Genomic DNA, 18,284 nt, shown 5'->3' with positions numbered 1-18,284 from the left:
GGATGGTGAGGGCTGAGTTTGTTCCAGTTTAAAGTGCATTTTTTTGTATTCAAGATAACAAACGAAGTAAGATGACACAGGCTCTAATTGCAGAATGTAAAATTTTCATTCAAAATGAGCATGTTGGGGGACAGTCCAGTGAACTGATGTCCATGTAAGTAGTACAGATAGCAAAGCACAGCAGGGATTGTATTTTTAACTATTTTTTTCTCGATATAAAAGCATTTTGATGTAGAGGGTCTTGCTTCTTTTTAAACAGACAGTTTTAATTCTGTTTTTTGTAGGCCATTCAAAATCCCAACGATATTCAACTTCAAGAAAAAGCTTGGAATGCCGTGTGCCCTCTCGTTGTGAGGCTAAAGAGATTTTACGAGTTTTCCATAAGACTAGGTGAGTGCGTGTTTGTAGTTTTCATGTCTCACACGGGAAGTTCTGTGCTGGAGTTTGAGAAGGCAGCAGGAAGAGCTCGGCTTATCAGGAAGAGCCACACGTCCTCCCATGGTAACTAGAGGCCATTCCTGGACAGCTCATCTGACTTTCATTTATTTCAATCTGCCGGGGAGTTTCTTCCCCAGAAGTTATCAGCACATGTAGAGCGTCTATACTGGTGGGCGCCCCTTTGGTCTTATTCTCATCTGTGTTCTACTCTTAATAGTTTTACTGGAGGTGGATCACATTTCTGATGAGCAGAGATGTTGGGAGGTATGGGTTACCTGGATGACAGGAGTCATGTGATGCATTTAACATAGGAAAATCCAAGACATTTCCTTATGCTTAAAAACAATCAAATCTGTACAGGTACAGGATGCTTTTGTAGAAGCAAGAGTTAAGACCAAGTCTGTCTGGCAATAGGTTCGGTGTAACCAGCCATATGATTCAGTCACTGTCCCCTAAACAAGCTGTCATAGTTGAAATCGTGTTTCTAGAAGGGAGAAGGGGGTGGGGGGAGAAGGCAGTGGCCCTGCCCTGCTGTACTTTTGCTATAAAATGAGTGCCACGATTTAAGAAGAAAACAAAGACTGTGAACGGCTTTGAGGAACAATGACCATGATGTTGAAAGGACTAGACGCTGAGAGCAAGACACATTTCTAAATGAACCAAACCAGTTTTTCCAGCAGAGTGGGCTTCTGCAGATTCTCAGGTAGGAGCAGGACCAACTTGTCTCTGCATTTCCTCAAAGGGTGCCTCTTAACCCAATGAACTGAAACCTTAAAGAGCCAAATTTTAGCTCAACAGAAGGAAAAAGATTTCATCAATCTGAGGAGGCCAAGGTAATGCTGTCTGCCTCAGAAGACAGCGTGTTTCCATGGATGGAAATATTTTAAAATGGCTGGCGACATCCCTTGCGAAGATGTTGTGAAGGGCACATAAGAGCTGTGAAGAGCAGATGTCAGCAAACTTAGCTGGAAAGTACCAGATAGTAGACACTTAGACTTGTTGGCCATCCTGTCTTTTTCCCCACTATTCAACTCTGCCATTGTAGCACAGAAGTACCCCTGGTGAACACATAAAGGAACGAATATGTCCATGTTTTAGTAAATCCTTATTTGCAGAAACAAGTGATGGGCCAGGCTTGGGCCATCCTTTCCCAAATCCTGCTATAGAGATTGGTGAAATGATGTTGTGCTGTTTAAAATATATTGAATTAGACACTATAGGGACTATTTAGAAATAAATAAGTTGGAATAGTGAAACCTAATAGAGACAAATATGGCAGTAAGTTTGTAGAAAAATATTTCTGAGATGAGGTTAGAGCGTAGATGCAGAGAAAAACTAAAATAGCAATTGGAAGTCTTTCCCTGCGAACAGGTGATCTAAGCCACTTGTGAAGGGCTGCTCTCCCATCCCATCCTGTGTCATGAATGACTGTCTCTTACACATGATCCCACAGCACATATTTGTGCTTTTCTGACAATGTGAGGAATTGGGAATACCAAACACATTAGGACCCTACTGAGCTCAGAGAGGCATTTACCAAACACTGTTGCAGGGGGGTTCCCTGGGAGGCAGCCTGCTCAGACGATGGGATTTCTCTCATCCTTATACACATGCGGCAAAATCTTGCACACATACCAGGAAAACCATGGGGAGGAAAGACCCAAGCAAGCTGCGTGTGAGATTTATCCACTGAGCTGAGAATTGTCCTTTCTGAAGGATCCTGTGGTTATCTCAGGGGTCTCTTTATCCTTTTGACTTTCAGAAAAAGCTCTTCAGAGTTTACTGGAATCTCTGACCTGTCCACCCTACACGCCAACCCAACACCTGGAACGGGAGCAGGCCCTGGCAAAGGAGTTTGCAGAAATTTTACATTTTACCCTGCGATTCGATGAGCTGAAGGTTAGGCCGAATGTGCTGTGAAAATTCATTGAACTTCAATGGAGTACCTCCTGTTGGCGACTACCCTGTTAGTGCTGTGGGGTGGGGGATAGAGAAATGAGTAAGATGCAACTTCTTCCCTAGAAGGATATATGGTATCTGAGAATCTGCTTTCCATAGTGGGAAAAGTAATTTAAGATGATGATTTGTGTATGGAAATACAAAATCTGCCAAATGAAGTCAGAGAAAACCTTTTCAAGTGTCTGCCTCATTGAGAATAAATGTACTTTCCCCGAAACCCAGCCCATGGTAAAAACAGGGCGTTTTATAAAATAATGAAGCTGTGGGTCTGATTTTTAACCAGAAGTTGCTTTGACTTCTATGTAACAAACAGAAGTGGTGGCACATTTATGCAATCTAGTATCTGGGCTTATAATATACAGTCTTTTCTCTCTTCTGACTTCCAGATGAGGAACCCAGCTATTCAGAATGACTTCAGCTACTACAGAAGAACGATCAGTCGTAACCGCATCAACAACATGCATGTGAGTCCCTGGGTCTCCTCGCCCTTTGCACCCTTCTCCGGGGCTCTTGTGATTTCTGCCTCAGCCAGTGCACGGAGAGAAGACCGAATCCTTGTCTGTCACTTGGTTTCCAGGAGGGAGTAATTGAGAATTTTGATTTTGTCTTTATAATTGCATCTTCTCTTCTTATTTTCATCAGCTAGACATTGAGAACGAAGTCAATAATGAGATGGCCAATCGTATGTCCCTCTTTTACGCAGAAGCCACCCCGATGCTGAAAACCCTTAGCAATGCCACAATGCACTTTGTCTCTGAAGTAAGTGAAGCTGGGCAACAGGGTGCTTTTTTCTTTTAAATGCACGAAGAGCCACTAGCAGGCCTAACATGCATTTTGTGTCTCCCGTTTAGAACAAAACCCTGCCAATAGAGAATACCACAGACTGCCTCAGCACCATGACGAGTGTCTGTAAAGTCATGCTGGAAACTCCGTAAGTCCTATCAGATGTGTATCCGTGGTTGTGAGTTCACTCAGCCAGGGTCTGCTAAGGTGGTGATAACAATGATGGTGAAGACAATGTGTGCCATTGGATCGGCACCCTGAAGTTGACATGTGTAGTATCTGCTTTAACTTCAAAAAGACTGCCAGGTGCCGGTTGTCATTATCCCCATTTTATACCTGAAGAAGCCAAGGCTCAAACTAGTCAACTGGCCGCTCAAAGATTGCATAGCTTGTTTGAACCAAGACTTGAATCAAAGATATTGTAGGAAATGTGCAAGGAGCAAATGGGAAAGTGTACTAAGTGACGGGGTCTCATGAGAAATATATTGTAAAGAAGATTGTGAGAGAAGATTGATGACCAAGAGTGAGGTGGTAAGAGGTCTCTCTCTCTCTCCCCCTCTCTCTCTCCCATTTCCTTGTACCTAAACTAGTTACTAGTTGCTAGGTTTGAAAACAGTTGAGCTCATTGAGGATGCAGCAGTGTGGTTATGGGGAAGTCTGCACTCAGAATTCTAGATTCCACTATGTCTGTAGCCCCTACCATGCCTGCCAACACCAGCCTGACCTCCTGTGCTCTGGTTTCCTGTCTAACGACGTTCCCATAATGCCATTTACTTTACAGTGTGTTTGGGAAGGCCTAGGGCATCAAGAGTGCCTTATAAAATTTGATGCTCTGTTCAAATGTAAGATGGCATTAATTTCAAATATTTCACTTATATCAAAGCTAAGATTTATTCCAAGGAAGAAAGCATAGTCATCTTCATGGTAGGGCCAATTCATAATGAAATAGATACTAAGAAAGCCTCTAGAATTGGCCTGAATTATCAGAATCATCCGGGACCCTGTCAAGGTAAGGGAAGAAGATTGAGACTTCACAGATACTCTCAGCTCAGTGAATGGGACATAATTTCTTTTAGGTATCTTTGCCAATCCAATTCAATCTGCAGCCTGGATCTTAACAAAGGAAGTTACTCTGACCAGTGACATGATAGCCGCGCTGTAGAAATGAGCCTGATTCTTTTTCTCTGTAATGAAGCCATTACTCTCTATAATCTTGGACAGCCAGAGGGACATGCTATAAAACATTCAAGATTCATGGACAGGGGAGTGATATACACGATGAGCTAGCCCACTGAAGGGCAGAGGGGAGAGAATTGACTGCCCTTTAATTTCCCCAATTTCCACCCTGAATTGCTGGGTGAAGAGATGCAAGGAGAATTATCATCATGGATTTCTTCAAGAGCATGTTAACTGGTTGTTGCAGGTCCGGAATTGTTCTCAAGAGAGAACTGGGCGTGTGTGAAGCAGTCAGTTGGGAAGGGCCGAAAATGCACAAATGCACATGCTCTGACAAGGAAGTGACTCTGTGATGTGTTGTGTCTTCCAGGGAGTACAGGAGCAGGTTCACAAGTGAGGAGACGCTAATGTTCTGCATGCGAGTGATGGTGGGGGTCATCATCCTCTACGACCACGTCCACCCTGTCGGAGCTTTCTGCAAGACCTCCAAGATCGACGTAAGAATAGCTGCACAATGTGCTTTCCTGACAGGAGCATACAGACGTTGCCAAACAGCCCCTGCTTCTCTCCCCAGCAGGGACACAGTGGTGCTGCAGACCCCCGCGGCTCTGGGGGAGTGCAGTGCATGGAACGTCACGTAGCTGCAGGCTGCCCCTTCACTTACCCAATGCGCCATACCAGCAGGTCATTTCTTCATGACATGTGTCTGAAGGTGAAAAGAGTTGGGAGATAGCGGATTACACCAGGGTCCAATCCCATGTGACCTTCTGATTTCCGCTCCTGCCACTCCCCTCCCACTGCAGCAGCGGTGCCCAAGCCTTTCCCTGTCAGCTGACTATGTGTGAGTCCTTTCCCCTGCCCAGGGTGCCCTTCCTGGTCCTCTCGGAAGGCTGGGTTCCTGCAGACGCTCTTCAACTGTGTTCTAGGAACACATTTCCTGCGTGTGCCCAGCTTTCTGCTCCTCTGGTCCCTGGTGCACTTACTCTTTTATATTTTCTGACTCTCCCACAGACTGTATTTTTTGACAAGGATGGAGACAATGGCTGTCTACACCTCACGTCTGTCCTGCTGCCTGGCACACAGTGCATGGCACCCAATGGCACCCATGGCACTGTAGAGTGAAGATAACTGGAGAACTCCTAATCTTGTTGCACAGCTGTCTTCCTGTTGACTGTGGGACAAGCAAACCTCTATTAGCCCAGAATGCACCTGTAGCACCAACCTGCTAGTGGCCCCCACGTGATAACTTAAAACATATTAAGCACAGAATTGGACCTCGTGGTGGTCCTAACTTATAATGACATGGCTACATCTGGGTGACACACTCTGTGTCCACACAGAACAGTGTCCTGATGCTCTAGTACTGTGCAAAAGAGTCCATGTGCCCGGGAGGAAGGGGAAGGGGAGTGTGTAACTCGGAAGAATGCAGGAAGCTTTACCAGTGAGAAATGCAGCTTAGATTCCTCATTTGGAGGTTTTGAATTTCTGGCATAGCAAGGCCTTGTTCTTCATAGAATCTTCATGATTTCTTAATGCAATTTTTTCTATTTACCAAGAAAGTAAATATTTATTATAAAAACGTTATGAAATGTAGGAAATCAAAATATAGGAAATTGGCCAAGTGTGGTGGCTCACGCCTTATAATCCCAGAAGTTTGGGAGGCCAAGGTAGGAAGATCAGTTGAGGCCAAGAGTTTGAGATCAGCCTAGACAGTATACTGAGACTCCATCTCTGTAAAAAAATTTAAAAATTTAGCCAGGCATGGAACACATGCCTGTAGCCCCAGCTACTTGGGAAGCTGAGGCAGGAGGATCACTAGAGTCCAGCGTGGGGAGGCTGCAGTGAGCTGTGACTGTGCCACTGCACTCCAGCCTGGGTGATAGAGACCCTATCTCTTAAAAATACACATAGAGGAAGAAAATTAAACCTATTTGTAATAACTTCAGAATGAATAGATAGCCCCTGTTATTATGTCAACATATATATGTGCCGCCTTTTTATTTTAGATGCTTATGTGGATGTGTTCAATTGTGACTAACAAACTAGGACCCCGCTATGCATATTATTTTGAAACATACTTCATTTGCATAACAATACATTTTAGGCATGTTTTCATACCAGTAAATATTTTTATTGTATCCTTTGTGAGGCTTTAACACTTGCATACTATAGATTGAGTGAAAATGACTCTGTGAATAACTATAAATATTGTTTGAATACTGATTGAGTTTATTACCTGGCAGTCATAAGATATTCTCATTTACCATAGCCAGATGTTAACTTGTCACAGAGTCAGCAATTAAAAATACACTAGGTACAATTATGCCTTGTAACCTCAGCCTTTAACAAGCTTGACTTTACATGTCATTTGCTGAGTCTTTCGGTCGAGGTCGTAAACAGTTTATCATGCTAAATCTTTGCACATAGTCCTGATGAAGTCTGTTTTTGTTCATTCAGGTCTCACTAAGAAAGGTTTGTTACACTGAAGTTTGCAGGTGCCTCTAAGAAAGTTTTGGGTTTATACCAGGCACAGAACATATGTGAGATGGGCCGTTATTTTTTATTACATAAAAGGACTCTCTCCAGATACCAGTTTGCTTCTACACCAGAGGTTATGGGCAGTGGGTTGATAAATATTCAGAGGCATCAGCACCAACTGTGAAGGCGCATGTGTCTGTGTGAGGCCTGGAAGAGGTACTGTGTGTGTGTGCAGAGAGCACCCCATGGAGTGTGGAACAGACGAGCACTGAGCTCTGGAAACCCAGGGGAGGAAGAAAGTTGTGCTGCTGAGAAGCAGGCACAGCGGGTGAGGTTTGAGGTGGACTTTGAAGAAGGTGCAGGATTTTCCCAAATGGACAGAGGGAAGGAAGGGTACTCCAGGCTGAGGGAATCATCCAAGCAGTCAGTTAAGCCCAGTGGGGTATGAGCCAGTTAGAGAAAAAATGCCAGGCTTAGGTGCCAGAAAAGAAAAGTTACAGTGAGATGGTGTTTCCAAAAGATTTCCTTAGAGTCTTATGAAATAACCCAATAAGGAATTAATCCTTAACCTCTGCACCAGAACTCCAGACCCCTCTTCTGTGGACACCTGAAATACGGCCAGCCCCAAACCAAGGTTCTCCTTTCCCTACAAAGCTGGCCCTCCTCCTGGGTTTCTGTCTCAGGTGTTCACCATCCTCCATCCAGTCTCCAAGCCACAGCCCAGAACTGTCCCTAGGAACCTAAGGATTTTTTTTTGCCACTGTACCTTATGGTCCCCAAGCCCTACAGAGTCACCCTCAGCTTAGCCCCATCTCTCCGAGCCTCCCAGGCCTCCCACTCGCAGGGTTTTCCCTGGTCTTCCTCTCTGTTCTTGCTTCCTTCTGGGCCCTTTTTATGAGCCGCGTCACTAGGTTGTTTGACACCTGCCAAGTGAGTTTCCTGCTGGTAGAGCCCCCCTCTACCATGCTGTTCCACTCACTGAGTTAAAGCCAGGCTGAGTCTGGCCTTGACTTCATCCCCCACAGCATCTCCTTACTCCCCCCGTGGCTTTAATCATCCTAGAGTAGAACTAGAAATTCCCAAACTGTACCTACTGCCCTTCCACCCCAATCCACATCTGTGCTCTCCCTGTCCCTTACCCAGGTTTACAAGAACACTTTTACACTGTGGTAATGAACTATGAGAGAGGGACAAAAAGCTCTGCATCCTATGCCTGGGGTGGATGTCCCTGGGATGCTGTGGCCTCTCCCAATCCAGTTCCTATGATGACATCTGTAATTGGCCTTGACATCCTTTCTTGACTAGCCTGTATGTGACCCCCAAATGATTCTCAACCCTGTGCTCCTGCTGTTTCCATCAATCTATCTCTTGGCCTTTTGGATGAAACTTTTGAAATAGTAGAAGTATACACAGAAAATGTCTGAGGCCCTTCATATAACCAGACCAGTACATGTGGTACATGAACATTTGAGTTTAAAGTGAAGGATTGTCTTCTTTGCAGAAAGTTTCTTGCCTTGCCAAAACCTCCAGGACATGCATAATATAATATGAGCTCTATAAATCTAGTTTTCAAACATTTCCCAAACTTTGAGTAAGTTGTATTCCAAGGGCACAAAAAGTTAAAAACTTGACTAGGTTCATGCAGATACTAAACAAGCAAGCACGGATGAACCTCTGGCATTTTTTTTTTTTTTTTTGGTGTTTCTTTTTGCATTAGATTTTTTTTATTTCAAATAAAGGTTCACATTTTTTTTTTTTTTTTTTGAGACACAGTCTCACTATGTCACCCTGGATAGTGTATGGTGGCACCACAGACCTTAAAACCTAATGAAATGTTTCCTTCTGGATTTTGAATTTTTTTTTTTTTTTGCAGAGATAGAGTTTCACTCTATTGCCCCCAGTAGAGTGCCATGGCATCACACAACTGACACCAACCTCCAGTTCCTGGGCGTAGGCTATTTTCTTCCCTCTGGGACTACAGAAACCCACTACAATGCCCAGCTATTTTTTTTTTTCATTGCAGTTTGGCCTGGGCCACGTTTAAACCTGCCACCCTCGGTATATGAGGCCAGCACCCTATTCACTGAGCCACAGGCACTGCCCGATTTTGACATTTTTTAAAAGCAGTGAACCATTTTTCCTTTCATTTGCTTCTTCTGGTAATGAGAATATCTATAACTTTTTGTCCCACCATCGTATTTTATTTTATTTTTTTATTTTATTTATTTATTTATTTATTTTTAAGACAGAGTCTCACTACATCACCCTTGGTAGAGTGCTGTGGCAACACAGCTCACAGCAACCTCAAAGTCTTGGGCTTAAGTGATTCTCTTGCCTCAGCCTCCCAAGTAGCTGGGACTACAGGCCCTGCCACAATGCCCGGCTATTTTTTGGTTGTAGTTGTCATTGTTGTTTGTCAGGCCTGGGCTAGATTCCAACCCACCAGCTCCCGTGTATGTGGCTGGCATCCTAGCCGGTGAGCTACAGGCGCCAAGCCAAGGTTCACATTCTTAACAATCGCTCTTTACCAGTCCTCTCCAAAACGGTTATGACACGAACCTAAACCTCTAGGAGCTCCTGGTCTAGGGAGGTAGACAAATTAACTGGGGCACTCACCTCCCCAAGGTTCTCTGATAAATGCCAGAATAGTATTAGGAACACAGAGGTGTTTGTTACTTCTACCTAGAGAGAGAAGTGAGGTCAGAAAGGGCTTTCTAAAGTGGCTGATCTTCAGCTAAATAAATAATTTTCCAGTCAAACGCGTGAAGGACCAAATACATTTTGGGCAGAAGGATGACCGTGGTTTTGTAATACATTCAGTAAACTCCACTGGGCACTGAGCAGTGGGAAAGGTCTGTTCTTGACTCTGGGGAACAAGACAAGAATAAAGCCTTGATTCATTGTCCTTAAATGCCTGGCAAGTAAAATATACAGTTGCAGTACAGTATGAAAAGTAATAATGATTGTGATCATACCCTCTAGAAGCCCAAAGGAGCAACTTACCAACTCGAGGGGGGAGTGTCAGGGTCCTGCTCCAGGAGCAGGATCCTCTAAGACCTGTGGAAACTGGCAGCGAAGTGAGAAGCAACATTAAAGAAAGAGACATGAGACAGAGTAGAATTAAAAGTGGGAGCTCAGGGGTCCATTGCCCATTTGTGGGCTTCTAGCAATGGCCCAGAGTGTTTGCTTCACCCTGATTTTATTGAAGTCTATTTGGCCAGAGGGTAAGATGAGGGAGGAAACAAAAACGCCAGCAGATTCTCTGATTGAACATACCAGCTCCCATTGTTATTATTATTAACCTTAAGGGTAGCCTTAAGAAATCTGAAATCTGAGCTTTGTATTGAGAGAGCCTCCTGCTTGAGATCACACACAGATTTCTAGGGAAGTGTTAAATTCTGCTAGCTCTCTGTGGAGTAAAACGCCACCACCATCACCGGTGTTAATTTCCTCTAAGGAATCAGTGGGAGGGAGGCAATTTCCTCCCATCACCACCACAGAGGATCTTCCTCTGCAATAAGGGATATAAGCTCTTCGGCCCATATCTCAGGGTTCAAGTTACTCCCTTGATCTCCGTCCCAGGCAAATCTCCATAATGGGTATCTGCTCTGCAGTTTAATGGGCAGGAAACGCCCTAGAAGACGTATCTTTTTCTAGGACCTGCCACAATCTCTTCTATGGCCATTTATTTTCCTCAGAGTGCTAACAGACCCAGCAGGGTGTTTGTAAACTGTATTCCCAACAGGCTAGAATTTCAAAAAATGCAGGAAGCTTGCTAGCAATGGCTAGCTTAAATGTAAACTAGCTGACTTTTCTTTGTTCCAACTCACTCAGCTTACTTTTTAATTTTCCCCTTTTTCTGGAGGTGCTTTCCCTTGCAAAGAATGGGGTCTTCAGTCCCCATTCTCCCAGCAGGGGAGGAAAACCAGTTGATCATTTCTGTGTTTGACTTCTATGGGCAGAAATAATGTGCTGTCATTACAGACTGGTGTCATTACAGAGAGAAATTAGTATGTACAATATTACTAAGATATTAATAGAACACCGTGCTTTCTCCCTCTAGATGAAAGGCTGCATAAAAGTTTTGAAGGAACAGGCCCCAGACAGTGTGGAGGGGCTGCTGAATGCCCTCAGGTGAGCTTTACCTCTGCGGTAGACATGAGCACGGGGCAGCCAACCCCTCAGGTCTATTGTGAATGTGCATATGTTGGAGATCAAGGGGGGAAACCAGGCTTAATCTTTTGTGTATTTTAACCTCATAACCTGCATCACCTCATGACCTGTTGAGGTTAGCACCATTTTTATCATTATCACCCTCTTTTTACAGGTGGATAAAACAGAGATTTAGAGGAGTCAAATAACTTGCCAGAAGTCATACAATAAATAGCCAAGCTAGGACCTAAACCCAGAGCTGGGTGACCCCTGCATGTCATGGACCTAATTCTCTGTAGCATTACTTTGTGGTTACTTGAGACACCTCAGAACAAGGGGCATCAGTGTCTTCCTACCCCCTTCACCAGTGGTTCCAAAACCCCAATGCACATGAGGGCTACATGGGCAGATTTTGAAAACACTCTGACCCAGACTAAATGAATCAGGATCTCTGGGCTTGGGGCCCAGGAAGCCTCTTTGGGTGTATTTGTTTGTACAAAAGCTCCCCAGGTGATTCACATGTGCATTATCCAGAACTGAGAACCCACTCTTTGGCCAGCTATGGTGTGTTTCAGCCCCTCACTGCTAACAAGATATGCCCTCACACCTGCTCCTTTCCCCAGGATACATGTGTTTAATTCACTTCAGAAAGGGAAATTTGATTTTTTGGCTATCACGCATCTATAAGAATCTGTTGAAACATACCACTCAATCATACCACTCTGTGAATCATTCCAATACTGGATCATAGTCTGGAACATTCATGGTTTGATTTCCCTCAGTTCCCCTCAATGCTGTGTGCGCAGCATTTAATAAATATAAGTGGAATGGATCAATAATCCTCTGCCTATGTGCAACACTCAGATGTGATACTCCACATACAATCACATTGTCTCAATTGTCACACTCAGAGAGGCAAGACTCATCTATCATCTCCATTTAATAAATGAAGAAACTGAGACACACAAGAAATGAACAAAGGAGAACTGAGGTTGATGCCATTTTGCTGAGCTGCTAAGTCATCATCCTTCAAAACAAATACATTATTAACATAAGACCCTTATGGATTCTATGGGTAAACGACTGGTGTTCATATCACACCAGGCTTCCTTTCTACATACAATAAAAAGACTTTAACTTCTGAAGGTTTTTTAACATTCCGGCTTAATTCAGTCAACCAAAGCACTGTCTTAGGTTATAGGTCTCCCCAGAGTAGTTGGAATTTGTGTCTCCTGAAGACACTGTGGTGATGTGAGAAGAGCACAGGTTTTCAAGGTAGCCAGATCAAGGTTTGAATCAGAAATCACCAGTTGTTCAACCTAATCTTGAAATGTTATCTTTGTAATCTGGAATGGGTCATTTAACCTCCCTAAATCTCAGTTTTCTCATCGGTAAAATGAAGGCTATAACCTTGCCTGCAAAGAGTTATTATGAGCAAGATAGAAATGTACATGGAATGCCTAGGACATGGTCAAGGTTTTAGTATATGTTAATTCCCTTTCCTTCCTTTGCTTAAGTGATTTCTCTACCAGATTAATGGGAGGCTGCAGATTGCGGGTCTTTGGTGTGTTTACCTCATTTGTGCCCGCTTGTGGTGGCAATGAGGTTAAGTGTTGCAGTGAAAGTAGAGTAATAAATATCCCAGTTTGGGGAGGGGGGAATGTTGCTTTGCAAACACCTATTTTAAAATTTGTGACTCACCAGATTCTACACTTGGTCATGTGAAGTCTACCTCTCTAGAAAAGAACATTGTTTTATCTTCTCTGTGTAATTATTCTATTAGGTTAAAAAAAAAAAAAAAAAAAGACTTAGTTTATTAACCCTAATACAAAATTCCTTTGGAAGGAAGAATCAAATATGCAATCTGTCTGAAAATGCTGTGAGCATTGAAGTGTGTCTCTTTGTCTAAAGAACTGAGCCCCAATTTGATTTATAAATATCAATTGTTTTCCAAGGTAAAGATGAGCTGGCAAGTGTTTATTGAAGCTTTCCCAGAGCGGCATTTGCAACTCACATCTCTCATTCTCTCTCCATCCAGGTTCACTACAAAGCACTTGAATGATGAATCGACTTCCAAACAGATTCGAGCAATGCTTCAGTAGAGCTCTGCTCACAGAGGAGGATCTATGTGCTGACCTCAGAAGATGTATATGTTTACATAATTTAATACAGATTGATGTTAATACTTGCGTATTTACATAACTGTTTCCTTCTTGTCACTGAAATATATGGACCTTAATCTGTATCCTGACTGACTCAACCCAGCAGAGCATAAATTGACTTGAGAGCCTTACCTTTGATGTCTGAAAGGAAACCCTCTTCTCTAAAGGCAAAATTTGGAGACTTTGATCTTTGCTACTGGAGTCCTTTAATGACACCCATAACAATCAGAAATTCCTAATAGTTTGTGGTAGTGTTTTAATTCTAGATGTGTTATCTCTCTGGGAAGAATAGTTTATAGAAACACAAAATATTTGATTTCCTGTGTTGGCTCAGCTACAAGAAACACAACTGTTATCCTGACAGAGGGAGAAAGGAATCCAAGAACTGAAAAATGCATGTAGAGAGGCAAACCCAAGTGTTTTGAATTCAGCACACACCCTCTCTGTCCTCAGATTGCAAACTGCACGTGCAACTTTTCTGTGTGCACATGTTTTATTAATCAGTATATTCCCTTTCCATCTGGATTTATATCCCTCTAACATTCCTTTTTAATTTTGCAAGAGGAAAATCACCTTTATTTTAATCAGTTTATGGGGGAACAGCAGGAGTAGATAGGTTTGCTATTGCAGCCGGACTGATGAAGGTGTTGCCTTGGAGGTGGGGGACAGCTGGGAGGAGGCACAACCAGGAAACAGCACAGCCGTGCCTCTCTGCTTTAGTCCTCTGCTTAAAGGACAGGGAAATCGAGCTCTGGCTTTGAAATCATGGGTAAGTTCACCAACTTTTCAGGAGCCTACACAGCGCTGCATGTACGGCCCCTCCTACCAGGAGCCCTGCTCTCTGGAATTCATTCAATGGAAACAGAGGTTTGGGGCACCTCATTAGTTACCAGAAAATGGGGGTGATTGGGAGGGAAAGTCCATGTTTTCTGGTTCCCTGTATTTAAAAGGCAGCTTTTCCCTGACCCATTACTAGATTGTTGCACTATAAAAGCTCTGATCTGAATCCTTCGATTTAGTACTCTCTGAGTCTCAGCTTCCTTGTCTATAAAACAGGCAAGTAACACAGACAATCTTCAAACAATCCAGTAAGGTTAGGAGCCAATGAAATGACTGACTCCACCCTTCTTCCTTAGTAAGCACAGGGTGGATGTAAAGTTCACGTGCAATTTAAAACAGTGTAACATAGTAAATTGCACCTGAACTTTATGGACACCCCATATAGTCCAGTAAGCACTCCCCTACCCTGTCTTGTTGATTAACAGTAAAACAAGATGTGCAGTAATTCTGAGTGTAAATCAAAGCTTAGAATAGAATCTTGAAAATGTTCTATTCTGACCTCCTGTGGAAAATTGAGACTCAGAGGATGTGGTCACGTAGGACGGCTCCCTGTGGGACTAGAACCCGAATGTTTCACCCTTAACCCCATGCATGCTCTTCCTTCTTTACCATGTGGCCTGTGAACACATGCTGTGGGTTGGGACTTGATCTTGAATCTGCAGTTGGTCTACGTTATTACCTGCCTGTTTTCACTAGAAGGAAAGCATCACACAGGCAATTAGTAAATGATAATCCTGGAAGTTGGAACCAGGAACATCATTTGCATCATCCCGAAGCATGAGCTATAAGATACGATTGTTTTCTAGACTTCAGTGGCCAGCATCAATTCCCTGTGGTCCTTCAAGGAAACAAATAGTTGAGTTTTTTAAACAAAGAAATGTATTCAAGTGGCAGGAAAGATTCCCTGTGTCAAAGCATCAGTCAACAAAGAGGGGAAAGGAAATTCTCCTTGGCGATTTTCAAGCTCAACAGCAGAGCTGCTTGGATGGAGGTTCTCATCAGAACAGGATTATGCTAGGTGTCCTTCAGGACCTCTGCAAACCCCGGGATTCCAATACCCTAGAGCAGTGGTTCTCAACCTTCCCAATCCTCCTAATGCCTCCTAACGCCGTGACCCTTTAATATAGTTCCTCATGTTGTGGTGTCCCCCAACCATAAAATTATTTTTGTTGCTACTTCATAACTGTGATTTTGCTACTGTTATGAATCCTAATGTAAATATCTGATATGCAGGGTGTATTTCATTGTTACAAAGGGGTCGCGACCCACAGGTTGAGAACCGCAGCCTAGAGGGACCTAGAAGAGGTGGTGGTGCCAGGTGAGCGGTTATCAAATATTCAGCTTAAGAAATGGTCTATGTGTACTTGGCAGCTACAGGTTTTGCTTGAACAATGATTGTCAAGACAAGAAATAGAGAAGCACACGATGTTTGTTGTTATTGGTTTCATTTCCCTCCTTAGCAGTGACCACATTAAGGCTTGAAGAGAGGAAGGGCTTGTCAACCAGCACAGGGCTTTTAAGGCTCAAGTCTTGTGTCTGTACCGGAGCTGCCTCTCAGCTGACTAAGTGAGAAAATGTTAGGGATAATCGGTCATATTATATTAATATTTATCTCAGAGTAAATAGTTAAGCACATTTATAATTTTAAATTAGACATTCTATCCAATAGGACCAAACATCCAGGAGGGCCCGCTGGCCTACCTCAGTGTCATCAGGCCACCTTGTCTCAAGGCCAAGACGTAGCAGTACATGGATTCTGAAAAGCCCAAGGTTGAAATTGTTGCCTCTGATTATTGAGAGGACAAGTTAACTGAATGTCTATGATCACTAGCAGGTGATGGACCTTGGGTCCACTCCAGAACTATGGTGGGAGACAAATTCTTTTAACACAATGTCCACCAGGCACCAGGAGTCCTTAAACAATCACGGTTGTTTTTTCTTGTGCTGCATGCACCATGTGTCCAAGACTTACCGGTGGTTTAGGGGAAAGTGCTAGCGACAGTGTCAATGTCAGTGTTAACTATATTTCATATTTGAGGTCTGATAGTTTTTAAATAAACAGTGTTTTCCATGACTCAGATATTTATTTGGGGGCAAGCAACAAAGTGAAATTATGTTTCTCAGATACCTTGCTACTACCTTGGCATTGTAACTGTATTCTCAGAAACCTTTCATGTGCTGCTAGGAACTAGTAGTAAAAAACAAGTAGAAATGGATATTTTAAGTTGTGCCAACCCTTTAACACTGGAGTGTTAACAACTGGAAAGAAAGGTTTGCATATTATCTTTTAACCATTAGTTAATATCATGCTTCATCAAAACGTTTTCTCCTAGTCATCACCATTATATCAAATTATTAATGGTAACCTGAGGTTTTGGATGCATTATCAGATTTAAGGAAAAATAATTTCCTGCTTTTCCAAAAGAAATGCCTCCTTAATCTTGGGATGTAATTGTGCAATAGAATCCAGGAACTTCTCATTCAATCTCCTATCCTGGACAGCCATGAATTTTTTTAAATGTTAATAATCAACATTGGAATTTTTATCTTAAAGACTCCAAAATGAAGTTGTTAATAAAAGATACGAAATCCCCATCTTTTTATGGCTGAATAATATTGCATGTTATATGTATACCACAATTTATTAATCCATTCACAAGAATGGAAAAACAAAACACCATTTGTGCTCAGTACTAAATTAGAACTAGTAGATTAACACCTACATATTTGCATAAAAGAAAAAACTCAATGAAACAAGTGGGGGGAGGGGGAATGGGGTGAGTAAATTTCCACCCAAAAGGTATAATGCACCGGTATATTATACCCTTCCCAGGGGAAGAACAGACACACCTATAACTCAGACCTTAATTCAACAAAAGCAAACTATGTAACCTAATTATTTGTACCCTCATATTAATATGAAAAAAAGGAGTCCAAAATCATGGAACCCAATTTTCTCACTACATCTATAAAGGCTGTTGCATACCTGAAGCTATTTTAAAGTTGTTATATGTTGTTTGCTGAAGTCATTGTAATTTCTTTTTTGCCTGCTTTGCCTCTTTTTGTACAGAAGTTTTGAGTGTGAAATGAAAATTAAAGTTTGGTACATATATTTAAAAATACATCTCTACTTTGTGTGACGTTTGAAGTTGAGTGACAAACCCAGGATGTTAAATCTACACAGATGTTTACTAAATACCTGCTCTGAGGAAATCACACACCAGCTGCCCTTTACCTCTCTGCACCTCGGTGTCTTCAAATAGAACATAAAATACTCAAAATGTGCTACGTTTGGTACCAGCTGTCTCTTAACTCATTTCAGCAAGGACCTTTCATTATAAAAAAGGCAGAAAATAAACAGAGAAATGATTGCTATCTAGAACTGCATGAGACCTACTTGTCCAGGGATGCTAAGAAACCCGAATAAATGTCCTTTTATTTTCTTCTGAGTGCAGTAGCACTTCATGGATTTGGCAAGGTTAGCAAATAACCAATTCCACGTGAGTACATTTTTCAGACAATGTAAACACCAAAGCAAATCTTTTAACTATTCATCATTGAAGCTTTTCTAGACAATCACTTTTAATCCCCGCAGTTCTGAAGCTGATCACCTAGTGATGCATGTTCACAATGGGAGAAAATCCCCAAGAGACCTTCTGCAAAAGGCACAGTCATCAAGATTATTTGGAGTGCAAAAGGACATGAATAGAAATGGGACATTATCTATAAATTGTCAAATTGACAAATTTAACTGATGAAACCCAGAAGGTTAGGGAAGGAAGGGGTCCTCTGAAGTGTGGGTATGTGTCCCTCATTAAATACTTACTGAGAGTCAAAAGACACAAAACATGAAGAGGGGAGTATACGTGTGGTTATCCACAGGAATCCAGCCAGTAAGGAGTTGAGAGTTTTGTGATTCAGAACACCCTCTATACTAGCCAGAAAGCTGACTATTATTTAGGGTTCTCTTGAAAGGATGGGGATGAGGAGCTTAGCTGGCCGTACTCACGAACCCTGGTGAAAATTTGTGATCTGTAGTCACACCTGACTTTACATTTTGGCTTACAAATGAGTAAGTAGCATTTCTAAGTGTTTGCTGTTGAAAGGTCTATGTTATATTTGGCCATCACGACTTCAGTAACTGATGAAATAATAGTCATTTATCAACTTATTTCTATACACTGTTCAAATTCATTACCTTCGTTAATCTATCCAGTACTTAAATGCTGATGGAGACTAGGACGGCGCTATCTCACCTGTGCGTACCTCTTGCAGAGTAAAGGGAGGTCTTGACTA

General features: G+C 42.5%; 1 protein-coding gene across 2 annotated transcripts in view; it reads left to right on the top strand.

Moving 5' to 3' along the window:
- The window catches only part of CYRIA (CYFIP related Rac1 interactor A), a 104,226-nt gene extending 88,164 nt beyond the window's left edge, over nucleotides 1–16,062 (top strand). For both annotated transcript variants that reach the window (XM_053588521.1, XM_053588522.1), the window contains exons 5-12: nucleotides 285–390; nucleotides 2,201–2,337; nucleotides 2,784–2,861; nucleotides 3,040–3,156; nucleotides 3,249–3,328; nucleotides 4,727–4,853; nucleotides 10,898–10,968; nucleotides 13,025–16,062. In XM_053588521.1, the coding sequence (XP_053444496.1) occupies nucleotides 285–390; nucleotides 2,201–2,337; nucleotides 2,784–2,861; nucleotides 3,040–3,156; nucleotides 3,249–3,328; nucleotides 4,727–4,853; nucleotides 10,898–10,968; nucleotides 13,025–13,088 (780 nt within the window). In that variant the 3' untranslated portion in view covers nucleotides 13,089–16,062. The remainder of the gene's footprint in view (nucleotides 1–284; nucleotides 391–2,200; nucleotides 2,338–2,783; nucleotides 2,862–3,039; nucleotides 3,157–3,248; nucleotides 3,329–4,726; nucleotides 4,854–10,897; nucleotides 10,969–13,024) is intronic.
- Nucleotides 16,063–18,284: the final 2,222 nt, after the last annotated feature.

This window comes from Nycticebus coucang, chromosome 4, assembly GCF_027406575.1.
Source record: "Nycticebus coucang isolate mNycCou1 chromosome 4, mNycCou1.pri, whole genome shotgun sequence".
Classification (NCBI taxonomy): Eukaryota; Metazoa; Chordata; class Mammalia; order Primates; family Lorisidae; genus Nycticebus; species Nycticebus coucang.
The sequence above is the reverse complement of the archived record's forward strand: the minus strand, read 5'-3'. Positions and strand labels throughout refer to the sequence as shown.